Source organism: Stegostoma tigrinum, chromosome 25 (genome assembly GCF_030684315.1).
Source record: "Stegostoma tigrinum isolate sSteTig4 chromosome 25, sSteTig4.hap1, whole genome shotgun sequence".
Lineage (NCBI taxonomy): Eukaryota > Metazoa > Chordata > Chondrichthyes > Orectolobiformes > Stegostomatidae > Stegostoma > Stegostoma tigrinum.
Window position 1 is genome coordinate 3,137,449 of NC_081378.1, and position 21,768 is coordinate 3,159,216.

General features: G+C 41.0%; 1 protein-coding gene across 4 annotated transcripts in view; it reads left to right on the top strand.

Annotated features, from left to right (window-relative positions):
- Positions 1-21,768, top strand: part of dmtf1 (cyclin D binding myb-like transcription factor 1) — a 56,990-nt gene that overhangs the window by 7,807 nt on the left and 27,415 nt on the right. For all 4 annotated transcript variants that reach the window (XR_009447245.1, XM_059654818.1, XM_059654820.1 and 1 more), the window contains exons 2-5: positions 11,470-11,585; positions 14,085-14,216; positions 17,523-17,629; positions 19,323-19,440. Coding sequence is in view for 3 of the 4 variants with exons in the window: in XM_059654818.1 (XP_059510801.1) it covers positions 11,477-11,585; positions 14,085-14,216; positions 17,523-17,629; positions 19,323-19,440 (466 nt within the window). In the remaining variant the exon portion in view is untranslated. The remainder of the gene's footprint in view (positions 1-11,469; positions 11,586-14,084; positions 14,217-17,522; positions 17,630-19,322; positions 19,441-21,768) is intronic.

Here is a 21,768-nt window from a genome sequence, read left to right on the forward strand (position 1 = left end):
TGATCGAGAACTCTACCCACTCCACCCACTGCACCACACAACCAGCCCAGCTCTTCCCCTCCACCACTGCATCCCAAAACCAGTCCAACCTGTCTCTGCCTCCCTCACCTGTTCTTCCTCTCACCCATCCCTTCCTCCCACCCCAAGCCGCACCTCCATCTCCTACCTACTAACCTCGTTCCACCTCCTTGACCTGTCCGTCTTCCCCGGCCTGACCTATACCCTCCCTACTCCCCACCTATACTCTCCTCTCCACCTATCTTCTTTTCTCTCCATCTTCGGTCCGCCTCCCCCTCTTTCCCTATTTATTCCAGAACCCTCACCCCGTCCCCCTCTCTGATGAAGGGTCCAGGCCCGAAACATCAGCTTTTGTGCTCCTGAGATGCTGCTGGGCCTGCTGTGTTCATCCAGCCTCGCATTTTATTATCCTGAGTTTCTCCAGCATTTTGTTTTTATTTCAGATTTCCAGCATCTTCAGTATTTTGGTGTTTAAATGCCAAATGCATCTATTTGCCCAGGAACTCAAAGTGCTACCTTGGGAATGTTTTTTCCTTCAGTCTAAGAGCAATTTTTTATTTGTGGATAGTCTAGTTTTGTATGGATTTCTATCCAGATTTCTTCTTGGCATTTTTACAAAGAGGTGGGTGATAAACCTGAGTCAGATATATAGCATGTAAGCAGATCATTTGGTTCAATTCATCCATGTTGACCAGATATCCTAAATAAATCTGGTGCCATTCACCAGCATTTGGCCCATATCCATCTCAAACCCTTTCTATTTATATACCCTTCCAGATGTCTTTTAAATGTTGTACCAGTTCCTCTGGCAGCTCATTCCATACACACACCACCCTCTTCATGGAAAAAGTTACCTCTTCGGTCCCTTTTACGTCTTTCCCTGTGCCCTCGAGTTTTGGCCCACCCCCCAGGGGGAAGACCTTGTCTCTTTACCCTATCCATGCCTCACATGACTTTATAAATCCCTATAAAGGTTACTACTCAGTTTCCAACAATCCATGGAAAGTTGCCCTAGTCTGTTCAGCCTCTCCCGAAAGCTCCAACCCTGGCAACATCTTTGTAAATCTTACCTGAACCCTTTCAAGTTTCACAACATCCTTCTTATAACAAGGACACTGGAATTGTACACAATATTCCAATAGTGGTCAAATCAATGTCCCGTACACCCACAACATGACTTCCCAACTCCTGTACTCAATGCACTGATTGAGCATACCAAACACCTTCTCTATCCTATCTGCATGTGACTCCACTTTCAAGGAACTATGAACCTGCACACCAAGCTTCCCCAGGACCTTATCATTAAGCCTATAAGTCCTGCCATGATGTGCCTTTCCAAAATGCAGCACCTCATTTATCTAAATTAAACTCCATCTGTCACTCATTGGCCCATCTGATCAAGATCCAATTTAAGCTTTTTAGTCAGATAGTATGGGGAAATGAAATCTCAGCATGATAATCACAGCAATAAAATTACACAATACAATAAATGTTTATAAGTCAGAAGTCACACAATACCAAGTTATATTCCAAAAAAATCAAAATTATGGATGTGAGTTTGCTTGCAGAGCTAGAAGGTTAGTTTTCAGATGTTTCATCACCATTCTAGGTAACATCAACAGTGAGCCTCCACTGAAGCGCTGGTGTTATGTCCCGCTTCCTATTTATCTGTTTAGGTTTCCTTGGGTTGGTGATGTCATTTCCTGTTCTTTTTCTCAGAGGGTAGTAGATTGGCTCCAAATCAATGTGTTTGTTGATGGCATTCCAACCGGAACTCCATGCTTCTAGGAATTCTCATGCGTGTCTCTGTTTGACTTGTCCTAGGATGGATGTGTTAGATAGTGTGGATAGGGAGAGCCTTTTTCTTAGGATGGTGATGGCGAGCACGAGGGGGCATAGCTTTAAATTGAGGGGTAAAGATATAGGACAGGTGTCAGAGGTAGTTTCTTTACTCAGAGAGTAGTAAGGAAATGGAACGCTTTGCCTGCAACAGTAGTAGATTCGCCAACTTTAAGCACATTTAAGTCATCATTGGACAAGCATATGGACGTACATGGAATAGTGTAGGTCAGATGGGCTTGAGATTGGTATGACAGGACGGCACAATATCGAGGGTCGAAGGGCCTGTACTGTGATGTAATGTTCTATGTTTCAGCTATTGTCAGTTTACTCACACCATTTGACACTTTTACTTCACCTGCAGAGACTTTTTATTTATCCTGTTGACTCTCCATGCACAGTGTTTGTATTTATCTTTTGATGCTCATTACCTGAAATCATCTTGTAATTATCTCTCTGCCTGTGCAATTCTCTCCACTTCACTTGAAGTCAGAAATCACATGACACCAGGTTCTTGTTCAACAGATTATTTTGAAATCAAGCTTTCAGAGCTTCACTCCTTCAGGTGTGAGTGAGAGAGGTGGTATCAGATACAGAATTTATAAGTAAAAGATCAAATGTTCAACCCATTGAGGATGTACTAAACAAACTGGAGATGCTGTCAAATCTTCAGTCAATTAGAAAGTTTTAATTAATTAGTATGTATATGTAAATCCCCAAGTTCCTTTTGAGCCACAGTCCTGAAAGAACTACAGGCTTTATCAGTGTAAGGAAGAGTTGACATTTTAGGTCAGACAATGCAATGTTAGGTATGAGGCCTTATTTAGAATCTGTTTTAGTTTGCAGTTAGACCGGTTTTATTTTTCGGTAAGAATTTATAAAGCACAACATTGTCTCTAAATTGTGTGCTTTTTGAACAAAATGGAATGTATCTACAAATGCTTGTTGAGGAAGCAGTGCTCCAGAAGCTTTGATTTTTAAATCTGTTGGGCTATAACCTGCTGTCGTGTGACTTTGGACTTTGTCCATCCCAACTCCACATCATAACAATGTTTCTAAGCAATGCAATATATATCTTGTTTTTAAAAATCTGGGCATTAAGCATGGTTCTAGAAAGATTAATATAGTTATTTAACCCCAAGTAATAATACAGGCTTTTTTAAGGAATATTCCATGGAGCCAAGATGTCTGAAGGTCAGCCGAAGGATGGTCTTTAAAGATAACCAAATTGGAAGAGTAGATAATTTGTGTGGGGGGAAAAAAGTGACACAATCTTAAGGATTAAATATTTAAACAAGAATATTCCTCCAAGTCCTATGCATGATAGGAAGATTAGATATTGATTTATTTATTGTCACATGTACTGAAATATACTGAAAAGCTTTGTTTACAAGTGGTACAGGCAGATCATAGTAAGCAAAGGATGTATAGATCAAGAGGAGTTAAAGGCATACAGGTTACATTGCACTGGGCGTGTGCTAGGCGAGAGCAATGATAGCAAGATCAGCATCATTTTATACTAAAGAGTCCATTCATCAGTCTAATAATGGCTAGGAAGAAGGTGTTTCTGATCCTGTTGATGTGTGTGTTCAGGCTTTTGCATCTTCTGTCTGATAGAAGACGTTGTAGGAGATTGTTACTGGGCTGCGATGGGTCTTTGGTTTAATGAAAAATAACAAGCACATAGTTATTACTATAAAGATCTCATAAGTGCTGACATACTGACTGCAGGTCTGGCTCAGATCTACAGTGTGAAAAGTGACTTTTATGACCGTGAAAACAGTTGTTTGTCTTTCTTCTCTACAGCAGTTGATAATCTTTTGGGGAGTCATTAAACTGACTTTAGCATTGTTGATTCTTGTTAAATATCTCAACAAAGATGAATGCACTTCTGAACCTAAGACAGTTGATTCCATTTTATTACAATTTTCTGTTTATTTTGACTTTGGCAATTGCATTATTGCTTAAATGGTTGATGCTTATATAAAAATATAAACCTTCCTTTTAATCAGCAAACTAAATCCTAATAATTACAACTGCTCGTGATATTTTGTGAATATATGAATTTAAGAGCAGAAGTAGACCTTTCAAGTCCGCTCCACCATGCAGTAACATCATGGCTGATCTGATTGTGTTCTGAATTTCTCACCCCAATTGACCCTCAATAACCTTTAGTTTCATTCTTCCTGCCAAAGTGAACAAATGATCTCAATTTCTCATGGTATGCTCCATCTACCAGATTTTATTTCTTCAGTTGCTTTGGCAGTGACCTTAGTGTTTCACTGAGGCTCACATAAGCTCATGAAACAGTACTTTGCTTTTTGTTTAAGTGCTTTGCAAACTTTAGGTTCAACATTTTGGTCAGCAAATTCAGACTATAATCTCTGTCTGCATTTTGTTGTTGTTTTATTCTCTATACAAGTTTTGACTTTTCTTTCACAATTAATTTTCCTGTTGATTGAGATGTCAGCTGTTCTTCAGCACTCTGCCATTCACAAGTCCTCTTTACACTTTTTTCCGAACCTATCTCCTCACTTCTTGGCCTTGCACTGCCAAATGTTTGCTATTTAATCTCTTCAATTTCCTGTCCACCACAGAATTTTTCTTTTGTTCTTATTTCTATCCTCCACTTTTCATCTACTAAAATCTGTTACTACTCTAACTTTCCTAGTTCTGATGAGAGGTTATCAACCTGAAATGTTAACTCAGTTTCTCTCTCCACTGATGCCGCCAGACCTGCGAAGTATTTCTAGCATTTTTGATTTTACTTTCAGATTTACACTATTTCACTATTTTATCTCACGGAAGTCGGTTTTGGTACTTGCTGCAAAATATTGCTGAAACTCAGCACAGCTTGTAAAAAGTACTTACCTAATTTTACAAAGCAATTACTGATGCCAAAAGACAGTTCAAAATTACTGCTCAGATGTTTATCAGAGCTTCATATTACGTGACAAAATTCCATAAGCTAATATGGAACTTTGCTGTTCTACTTCGCTAAGTTTTGTTCTTACAAATATTTATAGAACATAGAACATTACAGCACAGTACAGGCCCTTCGGCCCTCGATGTTGTGCCGACCTGTCATACCGATCTCAAGCCCATCTAGCCTACACTATTCCATGTACGTCCATATGCTCATCCAATGACGAATTAAATGTACCTAAAGTTGGCGAATCTACAACTGTTGCAGGCAAAGCGTTCCATTCCCTTACTACTCTCTGAGTAAAGAAACTACCTTTGACATCTGTCCGATATCTTTCACCCCTCAATTTAAAGCTATGCCCCCTCGTGCTCACCATCACCATCCTAGGAAAAAGGCTCTCCCTATCCACCCTATCTAACCCTCTGATTATTTTATATGTTTCAATTAAGTCACCTCTCAACCTTCTTCTCTCTCACGAAAACAGCCTCAAGTCCCTCAGCCTTTCCTCGTAAGACCTTCCCTCCATACCAGGCAACATCCTAGTAAATCTCCTCTGCACCCTTTCCAAAGCTTCCACATCCTTCTTATAATGCGGTAACCAGAACTGTACGCAATACTCCAAGTGCGGCCTCAAGAAATAGCTCTAGTGCCTCCCTGTATGCTGTAGAAAATGTATGTCCTTCATAAAAGTAAATGGTAGTGAATTACCTGTTTGGACTGTGGTGAACACCAGAGGGAACCAGAACCATGTAATACCAGCCATCTTCAGCTCTCCATCTTCGGTCCGCCTCAGCCTCTCTCCCTATTTATTTCAGTCCCCTCTCTGAAGGGTCTAGGCCCGAAACCTCAGTTTTTGTGCTCCTGAGATGCTGCTTGGCCTGCTGTGTTCATCCAGCTCCACACTTTGTAATCTTGGATTCTCCAGCATCTGCAGTTCCTATTATCACTAATACCAGCCATTGCTCAGCATATAGTACTGTCACCTCTGAATTAGAAGGTTATGGTTTCAAGTCCTCCTCCAGAGTCGTGAGTTGTACAGCACATATATGCACTCAATGGTCTGACTAGTCCATGCCACCCAGATATCCTAAATTAATCTAGTCCCATTTGGCCCTTATCCCTTTAAATCATTCCTATTCATGTGCTCATCCAGATGTGTTTTAAATGTTTGTAATTGTACCAGCCTTCACCACCTGTGACAGCTCATTCCTTCTACAAGAAAACATTGCATCCTAGGAGGAGATAATGGGAACTGCAGATGCTGGAGAATTCCAAGATAATAAAATGTGAGGCTGGATGAACACAGCAGGCCAAGCAGCATCTCAGGAGCACAAAAGCTGACGTTTCGGGCCTAGACCCTTCATCAGAGAGGGGGATGGGGAGAGGGAACTGGAATAAATAGGGAGAGAGGGGGAGGCGGACCGAAGATGGAGAGTAAGGAAGATAGGTGGAGAGAGTATAGGTGGGGAGGTAGGGAGGGGATAGGTCAGTCCAGGGAAGACGGACAGGTCAAGGAGGTGGGATGAGGTTAGTAGGTAGCTGGGGGTGCGGCTTGGGGTGGGAGGAAGGGATGGGTGAGAGGAAGAGCCGGTTAGGGAGGCAGAGACAGGTTGGACTGGTTTTGGGATGCAGTGGGTGGGGGGGAAGAGCTGGGCTGGTTGTGTGGTGCAGTGGGGGGAGGGGACGAACTGGGCTGGTTTAGGGATGCAGTAGGGGAAGGGGAGATTTTGAAACTGGTGAAGTCCACATTGATACCATATGGCTGCAGGGTTCCCAGGCGGAATATGAGTTGCTGTTCCTGCAACCTTCGGGTGGCATCATTGTGGCAGTGCAGGAGGCCCATGATGGACATGTCATCTAGAGAATGGGAGGGGGAGTGGAAATGGTTTGCAACTGGGAGGTGCAGTTGTTTGTTGCGAACTGAGCGGAGGTGTTCTGCAAAGCGATCCCCAAGCCTCCGCTTGGTTTCCCCAATGTAGAGGAAGCCGCACCGGGTACAGTGGATGCAGTATAGGTGAGATGCTGCTTGGCCTGCTGTGTTCATCCAGCCTCACGTTTTATTATATTGCATCCTAGGTCCTTTTTTTGTATCATTTCCCCCGCCCTTTGCATAAACCTACGCCCTCTAGTTTTGGATTCTCCCATAATGAGAAAAAGATCTTGGCTACTCACCCAATCTGTGCCCTTCATGATTTTATAAACCTCTATAAGGTCACCTGTCAGCCTCCAAAAAGCCAGGGAAAACAGCCCCAGCTTATTCAACCTCTCCCTATAGCTTGAACCCTCCAACCCTGGCAACATGGGAATGAGCTGTTAAATTGTCGGTCCATCTACTCCATGGGTGAGCATTAAAGGTCCTTTGGCACTATTTTGAAGAAGTGCTTATGAGTAACCCTGAGATCCTGACCAATATCTATCCCCCAATCAACGTTACAAAAATTAATTATTCGGTCATTATTACATTGCTATTTATGGAAACTTGGTGTGAGTAAATTGGCTGCCACCTTTCCTACATTACAACATTGACAGCATTTTAGAAATTTCAATACATTGAGTATAAACTGTGTTGAGACTCCTGAAGTCTTGAAAGGTGTCCTATAAACACTTGCCTTTGTTTCCTTTAAAATATATGCTCAACTATTAAGTAGCCAGTTGTCTTGCTACTTAACGTTGTGTTCAACTACTGAAATCAGATATTTCTCCAACTTGAATCTGGACCCTTGATCAGTTGGGAACAGTTGGCATAATTGACCACTGTTTGCAAATAAACTTTTGCTAATATCTTGAAACTACCAATTCCACAGCTAAGCTGTTCAATGGTGCAATTAGAATGGTTTTGTACAGGATATTGGCAAGTTTGTTAAACCTTCAACTTCCCCGTCAAAGGATTCAGAGCATGCAGAATTCCCAGAGGACTGCACTGCGTTGGTTTATTGTTATAATTTAATGAAAAACGAGCAACAATTTGGCTATGAAAGTGAAACTCTTAAATGACTGAGGGAAATCAGCTAACACAAATCTCTTTATTTTTAAAAAGAGTACTACCTTCGATTCAAGTGTGAAAGGCAATGCCATCAGCTCAACAGAAGTCCGCCTTCTACGTGAGATTCAGCTGTGTAGTTCTCAGACTTACTCTGATTGTGGACTATTAAATTTGTTTCCAATATTACACTGAGCTTTGCTACGTCAAATGAAATAAATGGAGTTGCAGGTTAAGCTTTCTTGACTGGATAAAGTTCTCTGTGAATTAAACATTTTCTGAAGTGATTCAGAAAGCCACACAAACGGGCTGTCCAATTTGCCAGTTATAATAAATAACGCAGACTTCTGCAGTATTCTGTGAGGAAGTTGCTATGCCTCAGAGGGCTGCACCCTGAGAGATGACTGGTGGGTTTAACCTAAGTGTTACAATATCTTTGGTGAGCGGCAAGGTTGAGAAGGTGGGACCTTTTATGATAACCTTAGTCGGTGTGGGAATTGAATCGGTGCTGTTGGCATCACTTTGCATCATAAATTAGCTGTTAAGTCAACTGAGCTAACCAGCCCCTACGATCTACAATACTGAGCTACCACCATATTCTTAGTCCTGATCTATTTTATCACAGCGGTAGACATTGTTTACATGGACTTTAGTAAAGCCTTTGACAAGAGGTTCCTCATGGTAAATTAGTAAGTTAGATTACATGGGATTCAGAGTGAGCTTGCCAGTTGGTTTTATGGTAGGAAACAGAGGGTGGTGGTGCAGGGTTGTTTATCGAATTGGAGGCCTGTGACCAGCAGTGTTCCACAGAGATATGCACTGGGTCTGTTTTGTTTGTTATTTACATAAATAATTTGGATGAAAACATAGCAGGCATCGTTAATAAGTTTGCAGACAACACTGAAACTGTTGGTATCGTAGACAGTGAGGAGGGCTATCTAAGAATACAAAGAGATCTCGATCAATTGAGTCAATGCGCTGAGGACAGCAGATGGAGTTTAATTTGGATAAATGTGATCTATTGCATTGTGGTAACACTAACAAGGACAGGGTTTATCCAGTTAATTGTATGGCTTTGGCTAGTGTTGTAGATCAGAGAAACCTTGAGATTCAGGTATGTAATTCTCTGAAATTTGCATCGCAGATAGACAGGGTAATTAAGAAGGCATTTAGCATACTTGTCTTCATTGTTCACACTTCTGAGTGGAGGAGTTGGAAATGTCATTGAGGTTGTATAACACGTAAGTGAGGCCTCTTCTGGAGTTTTGTTCTGCCCTTCTCTTCACCCTGTTATAAGAAGGTTATTATTAAACTGGAGAAGGTTCAGAAAGGACATACTAGAATGTATAATGGAGGGTTTGAGCTATAACAATAGAATGGAAAGGCTGGGGCACTTTTCACTGAAGTTTGAGGAGTGAACTTTGAGATTTACGAAATCATGAAGGCCGTAGATAAGGTGAATGTCGAGGATCTTTTCCCTAGGGTGAGGGAGTTCAAAACTAGATGGCATATTTTTAAGGTAAGGGCAGAAAGATTTAAAAAGGACATGAGGGATAACTTATTTTACACAGAGAGTGGTTCGTGTGTGGAATAAACTGCCAGAGAAAGTGGTGGATGCAGGTACAGTTAAAATGTTTAAAAGGCATTTTGATTAACTACATGAATAAGAAAAGTTTGGAGGGATATGGGTCAGTGCAGGCAGGCGACACTACTTTAATTTGGGAACATGGTTGATGTGGACTGGTTAGACAGAAGAGATAATGGGAACTGCAGATGCTGGAGAATTCCAAGGTAATAAAATGTGAGGCTGGATGAACACAGCAGGCCAAGCAGCATCTCAGGAGCACAAAAGCTGACGTTTTTGACATTCCGGTCAAAACTGAGATACAAGTGTTGCCAGCTGGAAATACGATATTCCTGGTGGCAGAGCTCTGATGAAGGGTCTAGGCCCAAAACGTCAGCTTTTGTGCTCCTGAGATGCTGCTTGGCCTGCTGTGTTCATCCAGCCTCACATTTTATTATCTTGGTTAGACAAAAGGATCCGTTTCCATGCTGTATGACTGTACCAATGAAATCTGTAAAGGTAGTGGCATATTCATTCAGGTTGGCTACTGAGCCCTTGAATTTGGACCAGTCCACTGACTCTAAGCAGTCCCATAGAGGCCGTTTTGTTGCCTCAGACTATCTCTGCACTACTTTCTTACTGGGTCCTCGTGCTTCAGTTTCTGCTTTTTAAGCTAGGAGGAGGAGGGGAGCATTGTGATCTAATTTTCCAAAATGTGACAGGGGATGGAGTGGTAGGCTCCTTTTTGGTTTTGTGGCAATGGTCAAGGATGTTCGGACTTCTGGTGGGACAGGAGACATGTTGATGGTGTTTTGGTAGCTCAGTATTGAGGCTTGCCTGTTTGAAGTCACCAGCTAGGATGAGCAAGGACTCGGAGTATTCTGTCTCAAGACAGTTTGTAGTGCCATTATGTCAATAATTTCTCAAATTATTGTATAACAATTGTTTTTAGACATTCAACTTGATCTGTCTGGCAGCTACAAAGTCGGTTTTACTACGCTAGTAAATATAGTTGCTGTCAAGCCGGAAGCAGTGGCCTCATTGTGTTATTGCTAATCTATTAAGCCAGAAGCTCACCTAATGTTGTGGGGACAAAAGCAGAAGTAGCTGGAAAAACTGCATTCTGAAGAAGGATCAGTAGCCCTGAAACGTTAACTCAGCTTTCTCTCCACAGATGTTGCCAGATCTGCTGAGTTTTTCCATTGTTTCTGATTTCCAGTATCTGCTGTTGTATTTTTTTAGTTTACTGTTCTGGGGACCCTGGTGCCAGTCCTGCCACAGAGGATGGTACAATTTGAATTCCGTTTAAAACAAAATCTAGAATTATGAATCAGCTAATAACTCTGAAACCATTGCCACCTGTCAGACACATTTGGCTCACTAATGTCTTCCTGGGAGGGAAATCTGCTGTCCTCATCTGGTTTGGCCTACATGTGACTTCAGATCCACAGCCACATGTGGTTCACTTGCAACTGCCCTCTGAAATAGTTCAGCAAGCCACCCAATTCAAGTTAGTAACAGGCAATAGATGTTGGCTGGCCAGCCACACCCATGTCTCACAAGTGAATAAGTGCCTTCTCTCTACATGAGGATATTTGTTAGTCCCGATGTACAAAATTCCAGGAATTTGGAAAAAAAACTTAAGGTATAAATATTCACCACTTAATGTACTGAAGGTCAATCATCTTCTCTCAAACTGGCAATAATGTATGTCACAGCTTCATTGAGAGAAGGAATTATGTATCTGAATGTTATGGTGCCACCAGGAATATCGTATTTCCAGCTGGCAACACTTGTATCTCAGTTTTGACCGGAATGTCAAAGGCCCAATCCAGAAATGGACCGTGTCATTTCTGAACTCTTTCAGTTCAGTACTGAGAGTGTGTACATTCTCAAAAGATAGTACCTTTCAGATGAAACTTTAAATCTAGACCCAATGGAAGTGCATATGTAAACAGCAAAAAGCCTCTTTATTTTTCTGATAGGAAAAGAGGGAATTCTGCTGAATTCTAGCCAACATTTATTTTTGAACCAGTAATAACTTGTATTTATTTATTACGTTGAATGTAATAAGATATTCATAAATACCAAATTGTTTCATGATACATGTATATTAAAATTTTTGTCTTTTTTATTGTTCAGATTGAGTATGAACACAATTGAAGACGAATCTGGCACAGTTACCTTGGAAACAATCAGAGCAGTAACCATAGGCCAGGATACAGAAGGCAATCTGATCTTACATTGCCCTCAAAACGGTAAGTTGAGTTATCCGTTTTATTTTCAATGTTTACATGTACTTCTCTAAAACTAAAAGTCTGTTCCTTTTGTAAATTGCTTAATGTATGTTTGGAGTGAAGTAACATTTTAATCCTTCTCCCGTTTCTGTCTCTTTTCCTTTGCAAATTTCCCTTAAACATGGTGATGTTTAATTGCAGCAAGATGTGTTGATGCAGGCAAAATACATCCTTCTAAAAATATGACTACCAGTGTGAAGGCTGGCAACTACAAAGACTGAGTTGGAGGATAGGGGCTTGAGGATGTCTGGAGGTGGAAGCTGTAGGACCAGAGGAGATGACAGTGATATGAGGGATAAGGTCATGAAGCAATGGAAACATAAGTAGAAAAATGTTGGACGTTATAGGAGTTAGTATCGGTCAACAGGTATTGGCAAGCGTATGGCAAATGGAAATTGGTGTCAGGTGGGGTATTACTAGCATTATTATGGCTGTACTGAGGGTGGAGGTTGGGACACCATCTGAGGGCACTTTTGGAGTAGCCAAGTGAATAAGTGAGAAAAGAGATGGATGAAGGTTTCAGCAGCACCTGGGCTGAAGTAGTAAAGATGTGGGTGATGTTACGCCCATGAAGAGAGATGGCGTACAGCATTTGTGGTTATTATCTTTTAACTCAAGATTCATGTTTTTCTTTGCTAAAGTTTTGAAAGCAAACTGGAACAAGTTCACTTCCTTCACAACTTCTGGACCTTAAGCCCCAATCCCTCTAGTCAGGGATATACAAATAATATATGCCAGCATGTTTGTTGAATGTTCCTAAAATTCAGAGGTACATTCAGCAAGCTATAGGCAAAATTCTGAGGGAACAGCTTCATGTGTTTAATATGATTTTAGCCAATCAAGACAGTTACGGTGAGAATAGTCAGATAAGACCAGCCCAAGAACTCAAATTACAACAAAATGTGCCAAATTCAGGTCTCGATGAGATCTACCTATAAATCCAAAGGTTTGACACACTATATGGTAACACTGTAAGTAAGAATAGCAGTTGTGTCTTGATTTTTTTAAAAAAAAGAGACATTTTGTCAAAACACTTCATTTTGTAGTCATCAGGGCACCTCGTGAGAAATGCCAGTGTATAGACAAAGCAATTAACTTCTACTGTATGAGTAGAAAGTGATTAGGTTGGTAAGTACACTCTGGTCAAGGTGTTGCCATGGAGCATCTGTTGGATGATAACTGACAGTTTACTATCAAGCTTTTTAAAAATGATCATCCTTACAGTTTGACGTTGGATTGGCCAAGGCACAGATCTTGAGAAGTGAACCAGAGAAGACCATAAAACATAGGAGTGGAACTAAGGCCATTCGGCCCATCAAGTCCACTCTGCCATTTAAATCGTGGCTGATGGGCATTTCAACTCCACTTCCCTGCACTCTCCCCATAGCCCTTGATTCCTTCTGAGATCAAGAATTTGTCGATCTCTGCCTTGAAGGCATCCAACATCCCGGCCTCTGCTGCACTCCGTGGCAATGAATTCCACAAGCCCACCACTCTCTGGCTGAAGAAATGTCGTCTCATTTCAGTTTTAAATTTACCCCCTCTAATTTTAAGGCTGTGCCCACGGGTCCTAGTCTCCCCGCCTAATGGAAACAACTTCCTAGCGTCCACCCCTTCTAAACCATACATTATCTTGTAAGTTTCTATTAGATCTCCTCCCAGCCTTCTAAACTCTAATGAGGTACAATCCCAGGATCCTTAGCCATTCATCATACGTTAAACCTACCTTTCCAGGGATCATCCGTGTGAATCTCCGCTGAACACGCTCCAGGGCTAGTATGTCCTTCCTGAGGATGGTTGTCATTTATTGTGTTCAATAGCGGGCGCAATATGTGTACAGAGATAATGGGAACTGCAGATGCTGGAGAATCCAAGATAACAAAGTGTGAGGCTGGATGAACAATATGTGTACATGTTCGTTCTGTCTAAAAACATTTGAAGCGATTCAGTGATTGGACAAAATTTATTAACTAATCCTGAATGTTCTAAGAATAGTTGGACTTGCAGTGTGGCATACTTGTGCTTTGTGGAAACTACATGTGGTAATTGACATGGCCCTGCCTTTTGCAGACAGGAAGAACACATGCCTGTTTCAACTAAACAAAACAGATCACAGCTTTAACAGCATTGTCTAGGGGCAATGCTTTGACAGTCGCTGAACAAAGTTACTTTTGATTCAGATAATAAGAAGGATCAAAATGACTTGCTTCTCCTTGTAAGTTTCCCCATTCCGTAAATAAACCATCAAAATCTCCTTTTCCTGCAGGGCAACTCTTGGTTTTTTAGTGCATTTCCTAATTTGAGAACCTGTCATTTGCTTGAGGTTATGTTCCATTACAGCACTGTCTATCCTGCTGCTTATGTTTAATGTTTTTGTACTGTATAATTAATGATAATAAAGGTTTTCTAAAATTTATTATAATATTTTCCTTTAAGTACTTTCCTATCTATTATATGTAGATTTAGAATCTGAGGAAAATCAAGAACCCCTGCACAAAAGGCTTTGTTTGTCAACTGAGGATGATGCAAGTCTTGAATCTACGGGCATTGCTGGCCCATTTGCAGCAGTACAATCCGTTGTTACACTTCCAAGTAAGATCATTGCAAATATTTGCGGTAGTATATTAATGTTGGTTGTATAAATTATCTTGTATTAACATGACTGACTTCCTTTGATCACCAAATAAAGTCTCTCAATTCTTCTGCCCATTGCAGTTATGAACCAGGTTATGTAAGCTATCTGAGATAATGGGAACTGCAGATGCTGGAGAATTCCAAGATAATAAAATGTGAGGCTGGATGAACACAGCAGGCCAAGCAGCATCTCAGGAGCACAAAAGCTGACGTTTCGGGCCTAGACCCTTCATCAGAGAGGGGGATGGGGAGAGGGAACTGGAATAAATAGGGAGAGAGGGGGAGGCGGACCGAAGATGGAGAGTAAAGAAGATAGGTAGGGAGGGGATAGGTCAGTCCACGGAAGACGGACAGGTCAAGGAGGTGGGATGAGGTTAGTAGGTAGCTGAGGGTGCGGCTTGGGGTGGGAGGAAGGGATGGGTGAGAGGAAGAACCGGTTAGGGAGGCAGAGACAGGTTGGACTGGTTTTTGGATGCAGTGGGTGGGGGGGAAGAGCTGGGCTGGTTGTGTGGTGCAGTGGGGGGAGGGGACGAACTGGGCTGGTTTAGGGATGCAGTAGGGGAAGGGGAGATTTTGAAACTGGTGAAGTCCACATTGATACCATATGGCTGCAGGGTTCCCAGGCCCCAAGATGACATTCCACATTAAGCAGAGGTTCACCTGCACATCTGCCAATGTGGTATACTGCATCCACTGTACCCGGTGCAGCTTCCTCTACATTGGGGAAACCAAGCGGAGGCTTGGGGACCGCTTTGCAGAACACCTCCGCTCAGTTCGCAACAAACAACTGCACCTCCCAGGCGCAAACCATTTCCACTCCCCCTCCCATTCTCTAGATGACATGTCCATCATGGGCCTCCTGCAGTGCCACAATGATGCCACCCGAAGGTTGCAGGAACAGCAACTCATATTCCGCCTGGGAACCCTGCAGCCATATGGTATCAATGTGGACTTCACCAGTTTCAAAATCTCCCCTTCCCCTACTGCATCCCTAAACCAGCCCAGTTCGTCCCCTCCCCCCACTGCACCACACAACCAGCCCAGCTCTTCCCCCCCCCCCCACCACCCACTGCATCCCAAAACCAGTCCAACCTGTCTCTGCCTCCCTAACCGGTGCTTCCTCTCACCCATCCCTTCCTCCCACCCCAAGCCGCACCCCCAGCTACCTACTAACCTCATCCCACCTCCTTGACCTGTCCGTCTTCCCTGGACTGACCTATCCCCTCCCTACCTCCCCACCTATACTCTCTCCACCTATCTTCTTTGCTCTCCATCTTCGGTCCGCCTCCCCCTCTCTCCCTATTTATTCCAGTTCCCTCTCCCCATCCCCCTCTCTGATGAAGGGTCTAGGCCCAAAACGTCAGCTTTTGTGCTCCTGAGATGCTGCTTGGCCTGCTGTGTTCATCCAGCCTCACATTTTATTATGTAAGCTATCTGTTCAGTTGTGTCTTGCAATGGGCTACATTTCAAGTTTTCATTGAAATTGACATTGGAAGTGGCAATATAATTTAGTACATCTATTTAAACCAGTGTAGTATGCTTTGTTTTTGGTATCATTGGCATAAATACAAAATTTTTGGCTATTTTGTGTAATGTAATAAGAGAACAACTTTGCAAAGTTGTTTACTGTGAGATTTTGAGGTTTATATATAACTGATTCTAGCCCCTTTTTGCATACTAATCAATATCAATGAATATGCATGGTAACAACATTGAGTTCCAAAACCTATTTGTTAGGAATCTTCCGTCTCGAAGGTCAAGTTCAGAAATCCAAGAACTGTTGTCAAGAAAGATAAAGTGTAATCGGAAGTTAACCTTGAGTGTCAATGCATATCACCAATGCATATGTGCAGAATGTTGGGCAGATGTACAAATGAAGTTTACTCCGTATAGTCCAAAATAAATTTCTATCCCCACATATTCTAGCTTGTTCTTATGAAAATGAATTTGAAATTCTACATAGGGTGTTGCAAATGGAAGACTTGCTGTTTTTAAAAAATCATTTGTAAAACAAATGACAATGACCTTCTTGTATGAACATTTCAGTTTATAAATTTGCTGGTCATTTCTACACATAGTGACTGTATATGGACATATTTGAATAACATAATTGCAGAAATTTGCTTCTTGAGAGTAGTGTGGCATAGCAGTAGTATCATTGGACTAATAACCCAGAGGCCAAAGCTAAGACTGTGAGGATCTGGTTTCAAATCCCAGCACATTAGCTAGTGGAATTTAAACTTAGTCAGCATATCCGGAATTGAAAGCTGGTAACCATGAAATGGCTGTTGATCGTTGTAACAGCCTCTCTGGTTCACTAAATTCTTTTTAGGCTAGGAAGTTTGTCATTGCTACCTCATCTGGCCTACACATGACTCCAGGCAATCAGTGATGTGGCTGCATCTCTGCAGTGGTTGTTGTCTGTAATGGGCGAGGAAGGCACTCTGGTCAATTGGAGGAGGGCAGCATATATAGGCCAATAATACTGGAAAATTCTAACAAACGGAAATTTTATGCCTTCCAAAGCCATTAAAACAAAAGATTGGAACACATCTATGGAATTAATATAGAAGATGAGCTGTAATAAACCTTTTTTATAAAATCATTTTACATTGCTTCAATATGTTTTTTATTCTAATAGAGAAATTTGACCTTCCACAAATATAAAATCAATTATTCAAGGCCAGAGAGGCTGCTCAGCAATAATTATGACTTAGTGCAGCATTGAAACACATTATCTACAAAGACTTTAACAGTCCACCCTGTGATGGAGCCAGGATTCACTGACAACTGTCTTCTCGACTTATATGTTTAATTATTCCTCAATGTGCCAGAAGTTTCACAGTTGTGGAAATGAGCTCTGACAGTTTATTGCCATCACAACTGCAATGTCTGTTCATTGTGTTCACAGCTCCAAACAGGCAGAAAAAATGATAATTGTTTAGAATCACTTAAGGTTGCTGCACAGAACCAATTTGGATAAAGTGAATACCTGAACTTTGTTTGAAAACGTCTCTACCTTTTCCTTCCACACTGTCCACAAGCATTATTCCTGTCTAAGTATTCCAAACTGGTTTTGTCAGTAATTACCCTGCAAAGCAAATTCCACCTAACCAACTACTGTAACCATCTCTGATAGAACAACAGGAATAAATTAATAGTGGCACTTCATGTTTTTTTTGTTTCATAATGTACTTGCTTTTCAGTATGCTTGATACCTTTGCTGTGATGTTCTGAGCTTTTATGCATGTGTTATGGTAACAGTTTCAGACAATGACCAAAGTTTTGAGGTAACCATGACGGGAGAGGCAGCATCCGAGCTGACTCATGCATCTGAAATTGAAGGAAATGAAACTGTTACTCAGATACAGGTAAGTGGTCATTCTAAGAAAGGACTTCAGTTGTAAATCAATTTTTGAAAAGTTATTCAGTTAAACTTAAACTCTTTTAAGTGAACATCCATCTCCTTTATCATCACTTGCCTTTGCTTCTATTTCAAAGCTAGAAATGATTAGTACTCAGTATACACTGTGGGACAAAAAGATAAACAATTTTAACTTAGTACTTCATTTGACATAAGTTTGAATTCTATGATGGTGCGTAACGTGATTGTTTTTAAAAATCTAGCTAATTTGAAGAATAAGTGCCACAGATTGTAATTATTATGGCTGAAGACAGACACTTAGGGCTGCATTGTTCAGTTCTAAATCCCTGCTGGCCACAAATCATCAATAGACTTGAAAGAAACAAAAAGTGGCAAGCAAACTACCTTTTAAAGACAATTTCACCTCTGACAAAGAAATTTTAGCTTTGTTCCCTTTTATTTAGAGTCATAGAGATATACAGCATGGAAACAGACCCTTCAGTTCAACTCATCCATGTTAACCTGCTATCTTAAATAAAACTAGTCCCTTTTGCCAGTATTCAGCCCACGTCCCTCTAAACTCTTCCTATTCATATACCCATCCAGATGCCTTTTTAAATGTTGTAATTGTACCACTTCCTCTGACTGCACATTTCATGCACGCACCACCCTCTGCATGAAAAAGTGGCCCCTTTCATATCTTTCCCCTCTCACCTTAAACCTATGCCCTCTAGTTTTGGAATACCTCACCCTGCGGGAAAAATCTTGTCTATTTACCCTATCTATTCTTGTGATTTTATATATCTCTATAAGGTCACACCTTAGTTTCCACTCCAGGGAAAATAGCCCCAGCCTATTCAGCCTCTCTCTATAGCTTTAACCCTCCAACCCTGGTAACATCCTTGTAAATATTTTCTGAACCCTTTCAAGTTTCACAGCATCCCTACTATAACAGGGAGACCCGAATTGCACACAGTATTCCAGTAGTGGCCTAACTAATGTCCTATACAGCTGCAACATGACCTCCCAATTCTTGTACTCAACGCATTGACCAATAAGGGAAAGCATACCAAATGCTGCCTTCATTATGCTATCTGCCTGTGTCTCCACTTTCAAGGAACTGTGAACTTCCACTCCATGGTCTTTTTGGTCAGCAACACTCCCTAGAACCTGGTTGCCATATCTTACCCTCTTATTTCTGATTAATGAGTTCCCCTCCCAAATCAGACCTGAACACACAGCCTGCACAGGTATTCTCGATCAACTGTCTTCGATTAAGCAGAGGCTTTATTCATCCATTCAGTTCAAACTTAAAGAGCATTGGAATTATCTTGATATCATGGCATACATTTAGCCCTTGAGCAGCACAGGTCAAGAACCTTGTCATTTATCTTAAAGGAAATTACTGCAGATGCTGGAAATTTAAAATAAACAGAGAACATGCTGGTGAAATTCAGTAGATCTGGCAGCATCTATGGAGAGAGCAGTGGACTTGCTACTAGACCTGTAAAATTTCTCCAGCATTTTCTGATTTTATTTTTGGTCATCTGTCTTGTCTGCATGGCCTTATACACCTATTCGCTGCCATGTTTCCCAACTTCAAAACCGAGTTTATTCTTTGGAGTGTTTTTCACATCCTGAGGTCTAAAAATGATACTAAAGAGATTGATGTTCTTTCTTTATTTCAATTTTGCGTGTAGGTTCTGCACAATGAAGATCACATGGATGGTATTTCTCCCCAAAACAATGAAGATTTGGACCCTGTTAGTCAAGCCTGGTTTACAACGAAAGAAGATAAGGATACGCTACAGAATAAAGGTCAGCAGATTCTCAAGTTCCCAATATAGAATGTATTGTTTGTGATATTAATATTAACAAGTATAATTCACTGAGTTCATAAAATAATTGTGACAATGAAAGATGGTTAAAAAAAACTGATGTTTAAAGTTCTTTCATCTTATTAAGATTTGAGGCAAGTTATTCGACAATATGCTGTTATAATCATGGTCCTGTATGTCATCATGAATGTTAGCTCCTCATCAAATATATAATGTGAAATGTAAATTTACACTTTTTTCTGGGGTAGATGATGGCCTAGTGGTATTATTGCTGGATTGTTAAGCCAGAGACCCAGATAATGTTCTAGAGACCCAGGTTCAAATCCCACCACGGCACATGGTGGAATTTAAATTCAATAAAAATCTGGAATAAAGAGTCTAATGATGACTGTGAATTCATTGTTGATTGTCGGAAAAATCCATCTGTTTCATTAATGTCCTTTTAGGATGGAAAACTGCCATCCTTACCTGGTCTGGCCTACATGTGACTCAAGACCCACGGCTGTGTGGTTGACTCTCCACTGCCCTCTGGGCGATTAGGGATGGGCAATAAATGCTGCCTAGCCAGCGACGCCCTCATCCCATGAATGAATATAACTAAAAATCAAAATTGATGATTATGACACCCCAAACAAAACCAAACATTTTACATCTCCTGGTGTTTCATGATGTTTCTTGTACACTGTTGTGTAAGATGTATGTTGGACTTTCAGTGAATCTCCTTTTAACTTTAAACAAAAAAACCAAAAGAACTGCAGATGTTGGCAATCTTGAAAAAAACCCAGAAATTGCGGGAAAATCCCAGCAGTTCTGGCAGCGTCAGTGGAGAGAAATCAGAGTTGACATTTCGGGTCCAGTGCTGAAGAACGGTCACTAGACTCAAAACATTAATGCTGGTTTCTTTCTTAACATGCTGCCAGACCTGCTGAGATTTTCCAGCAATTTGTATTTGATTCTTTTAACTTTTTAGTGTTTTAGACATTGGAAGATTTCTACTTTTCCAGCCTTTCCCCATAGCTCATTTCTTTACATTAGGGAAAGAAGTTGATGATTTTGAAACCTGGCTGCATAAGATTAGCAAGGTTTATCCTGGGCCTTGTGCTTAGAAATTGAATTTGGACCAAAATAATTTCTTTAAAACTTTAACAGCAATCATTCCAAAGATGAGAGTGCAGTGTTACTTTCTGCCCCAGACAGCCTGTAAAATGATTTTTTTTAATCTTTCTAAAAATCTGAGTATTTTCAAGGCAGGCAGTTCTTAAAGCTTTTGAGTCTGTGATTATACAAACCCCTCGAGAGTCCCAGTTCCTTCCAATAAAACTCTGAGCTACCTCAAAATAAAGGGACATAATAATCACTGAGATAACAACGTGTGGAGCTGGATGAACTCAGCAGGCCAAGCAACATCTTAGGAGCGCAAAAGCTGATGTTTCAGGCCTAGACCCTTTGTAAGAAAAAAGGGTCTAGGCCCGAAACGTCAGCTTTTGTGCTCCTAAGATGCTGCTTGGCCTGCTGTGTTCATCCAGCTTCACACATTGTTATCTCGGATTGTCCATCGTCTGCAGTTCCCATTATCTCTGATACATAATAATCACTATTCCCTTGCCGCTTACAGCTGCTTTCGTTTTCTGGCTTGATAAAAGCCCTTCTAGAAGTACCTTCTTTACTGTGTTATTTGTTCTCTCTGCTATTATTTCAATGCATTATTCATTTTACTGAAAGAAATGATTCCTTTTTATTTTGCTTGCACCTTCAATCATAGCTATTTGTCTTTCCATTAGAATTTACAGTGCCCTGTTAGTTTGGAACAGATTGAATTATTCAATAACTCCTAAATGGTGTGTCTATTTAAAAGCTTTGTTTAATTAGTAAGTAAAGCTTGTATTTAAATAGCACTCTTCACAACCACCTGACGTGTTATCACGCTTGTAGTGTAGGCAATGCTGCAGCCAATTTGCACACATCAAACTCAAACAATGGTGGGTTATGTTCAGATTGACTGAGGGATAAACATTGATTTCTAATATCACTGATAACTCCTCTGCATTTCTTTGAAATAGTGTATGAGATGTCTTACACCCGTCCAATATGTCTTATGGAACCTCACTTTAACATTTTCATCTGAGACACGGTACTTCAAACAGTACAGCATTTCCTCAGTACTGCTCCAGCTCTGGATTAGAACTTGAACCTACATAATAGAGATACTTAAATAGAAAAATGAGGCCAGAAAGGGAGAATGGCATGTTAATCTGCTAACTTGTTTACTTTGTTATAATATACATGGGAATTCTGGATCTGTATATAA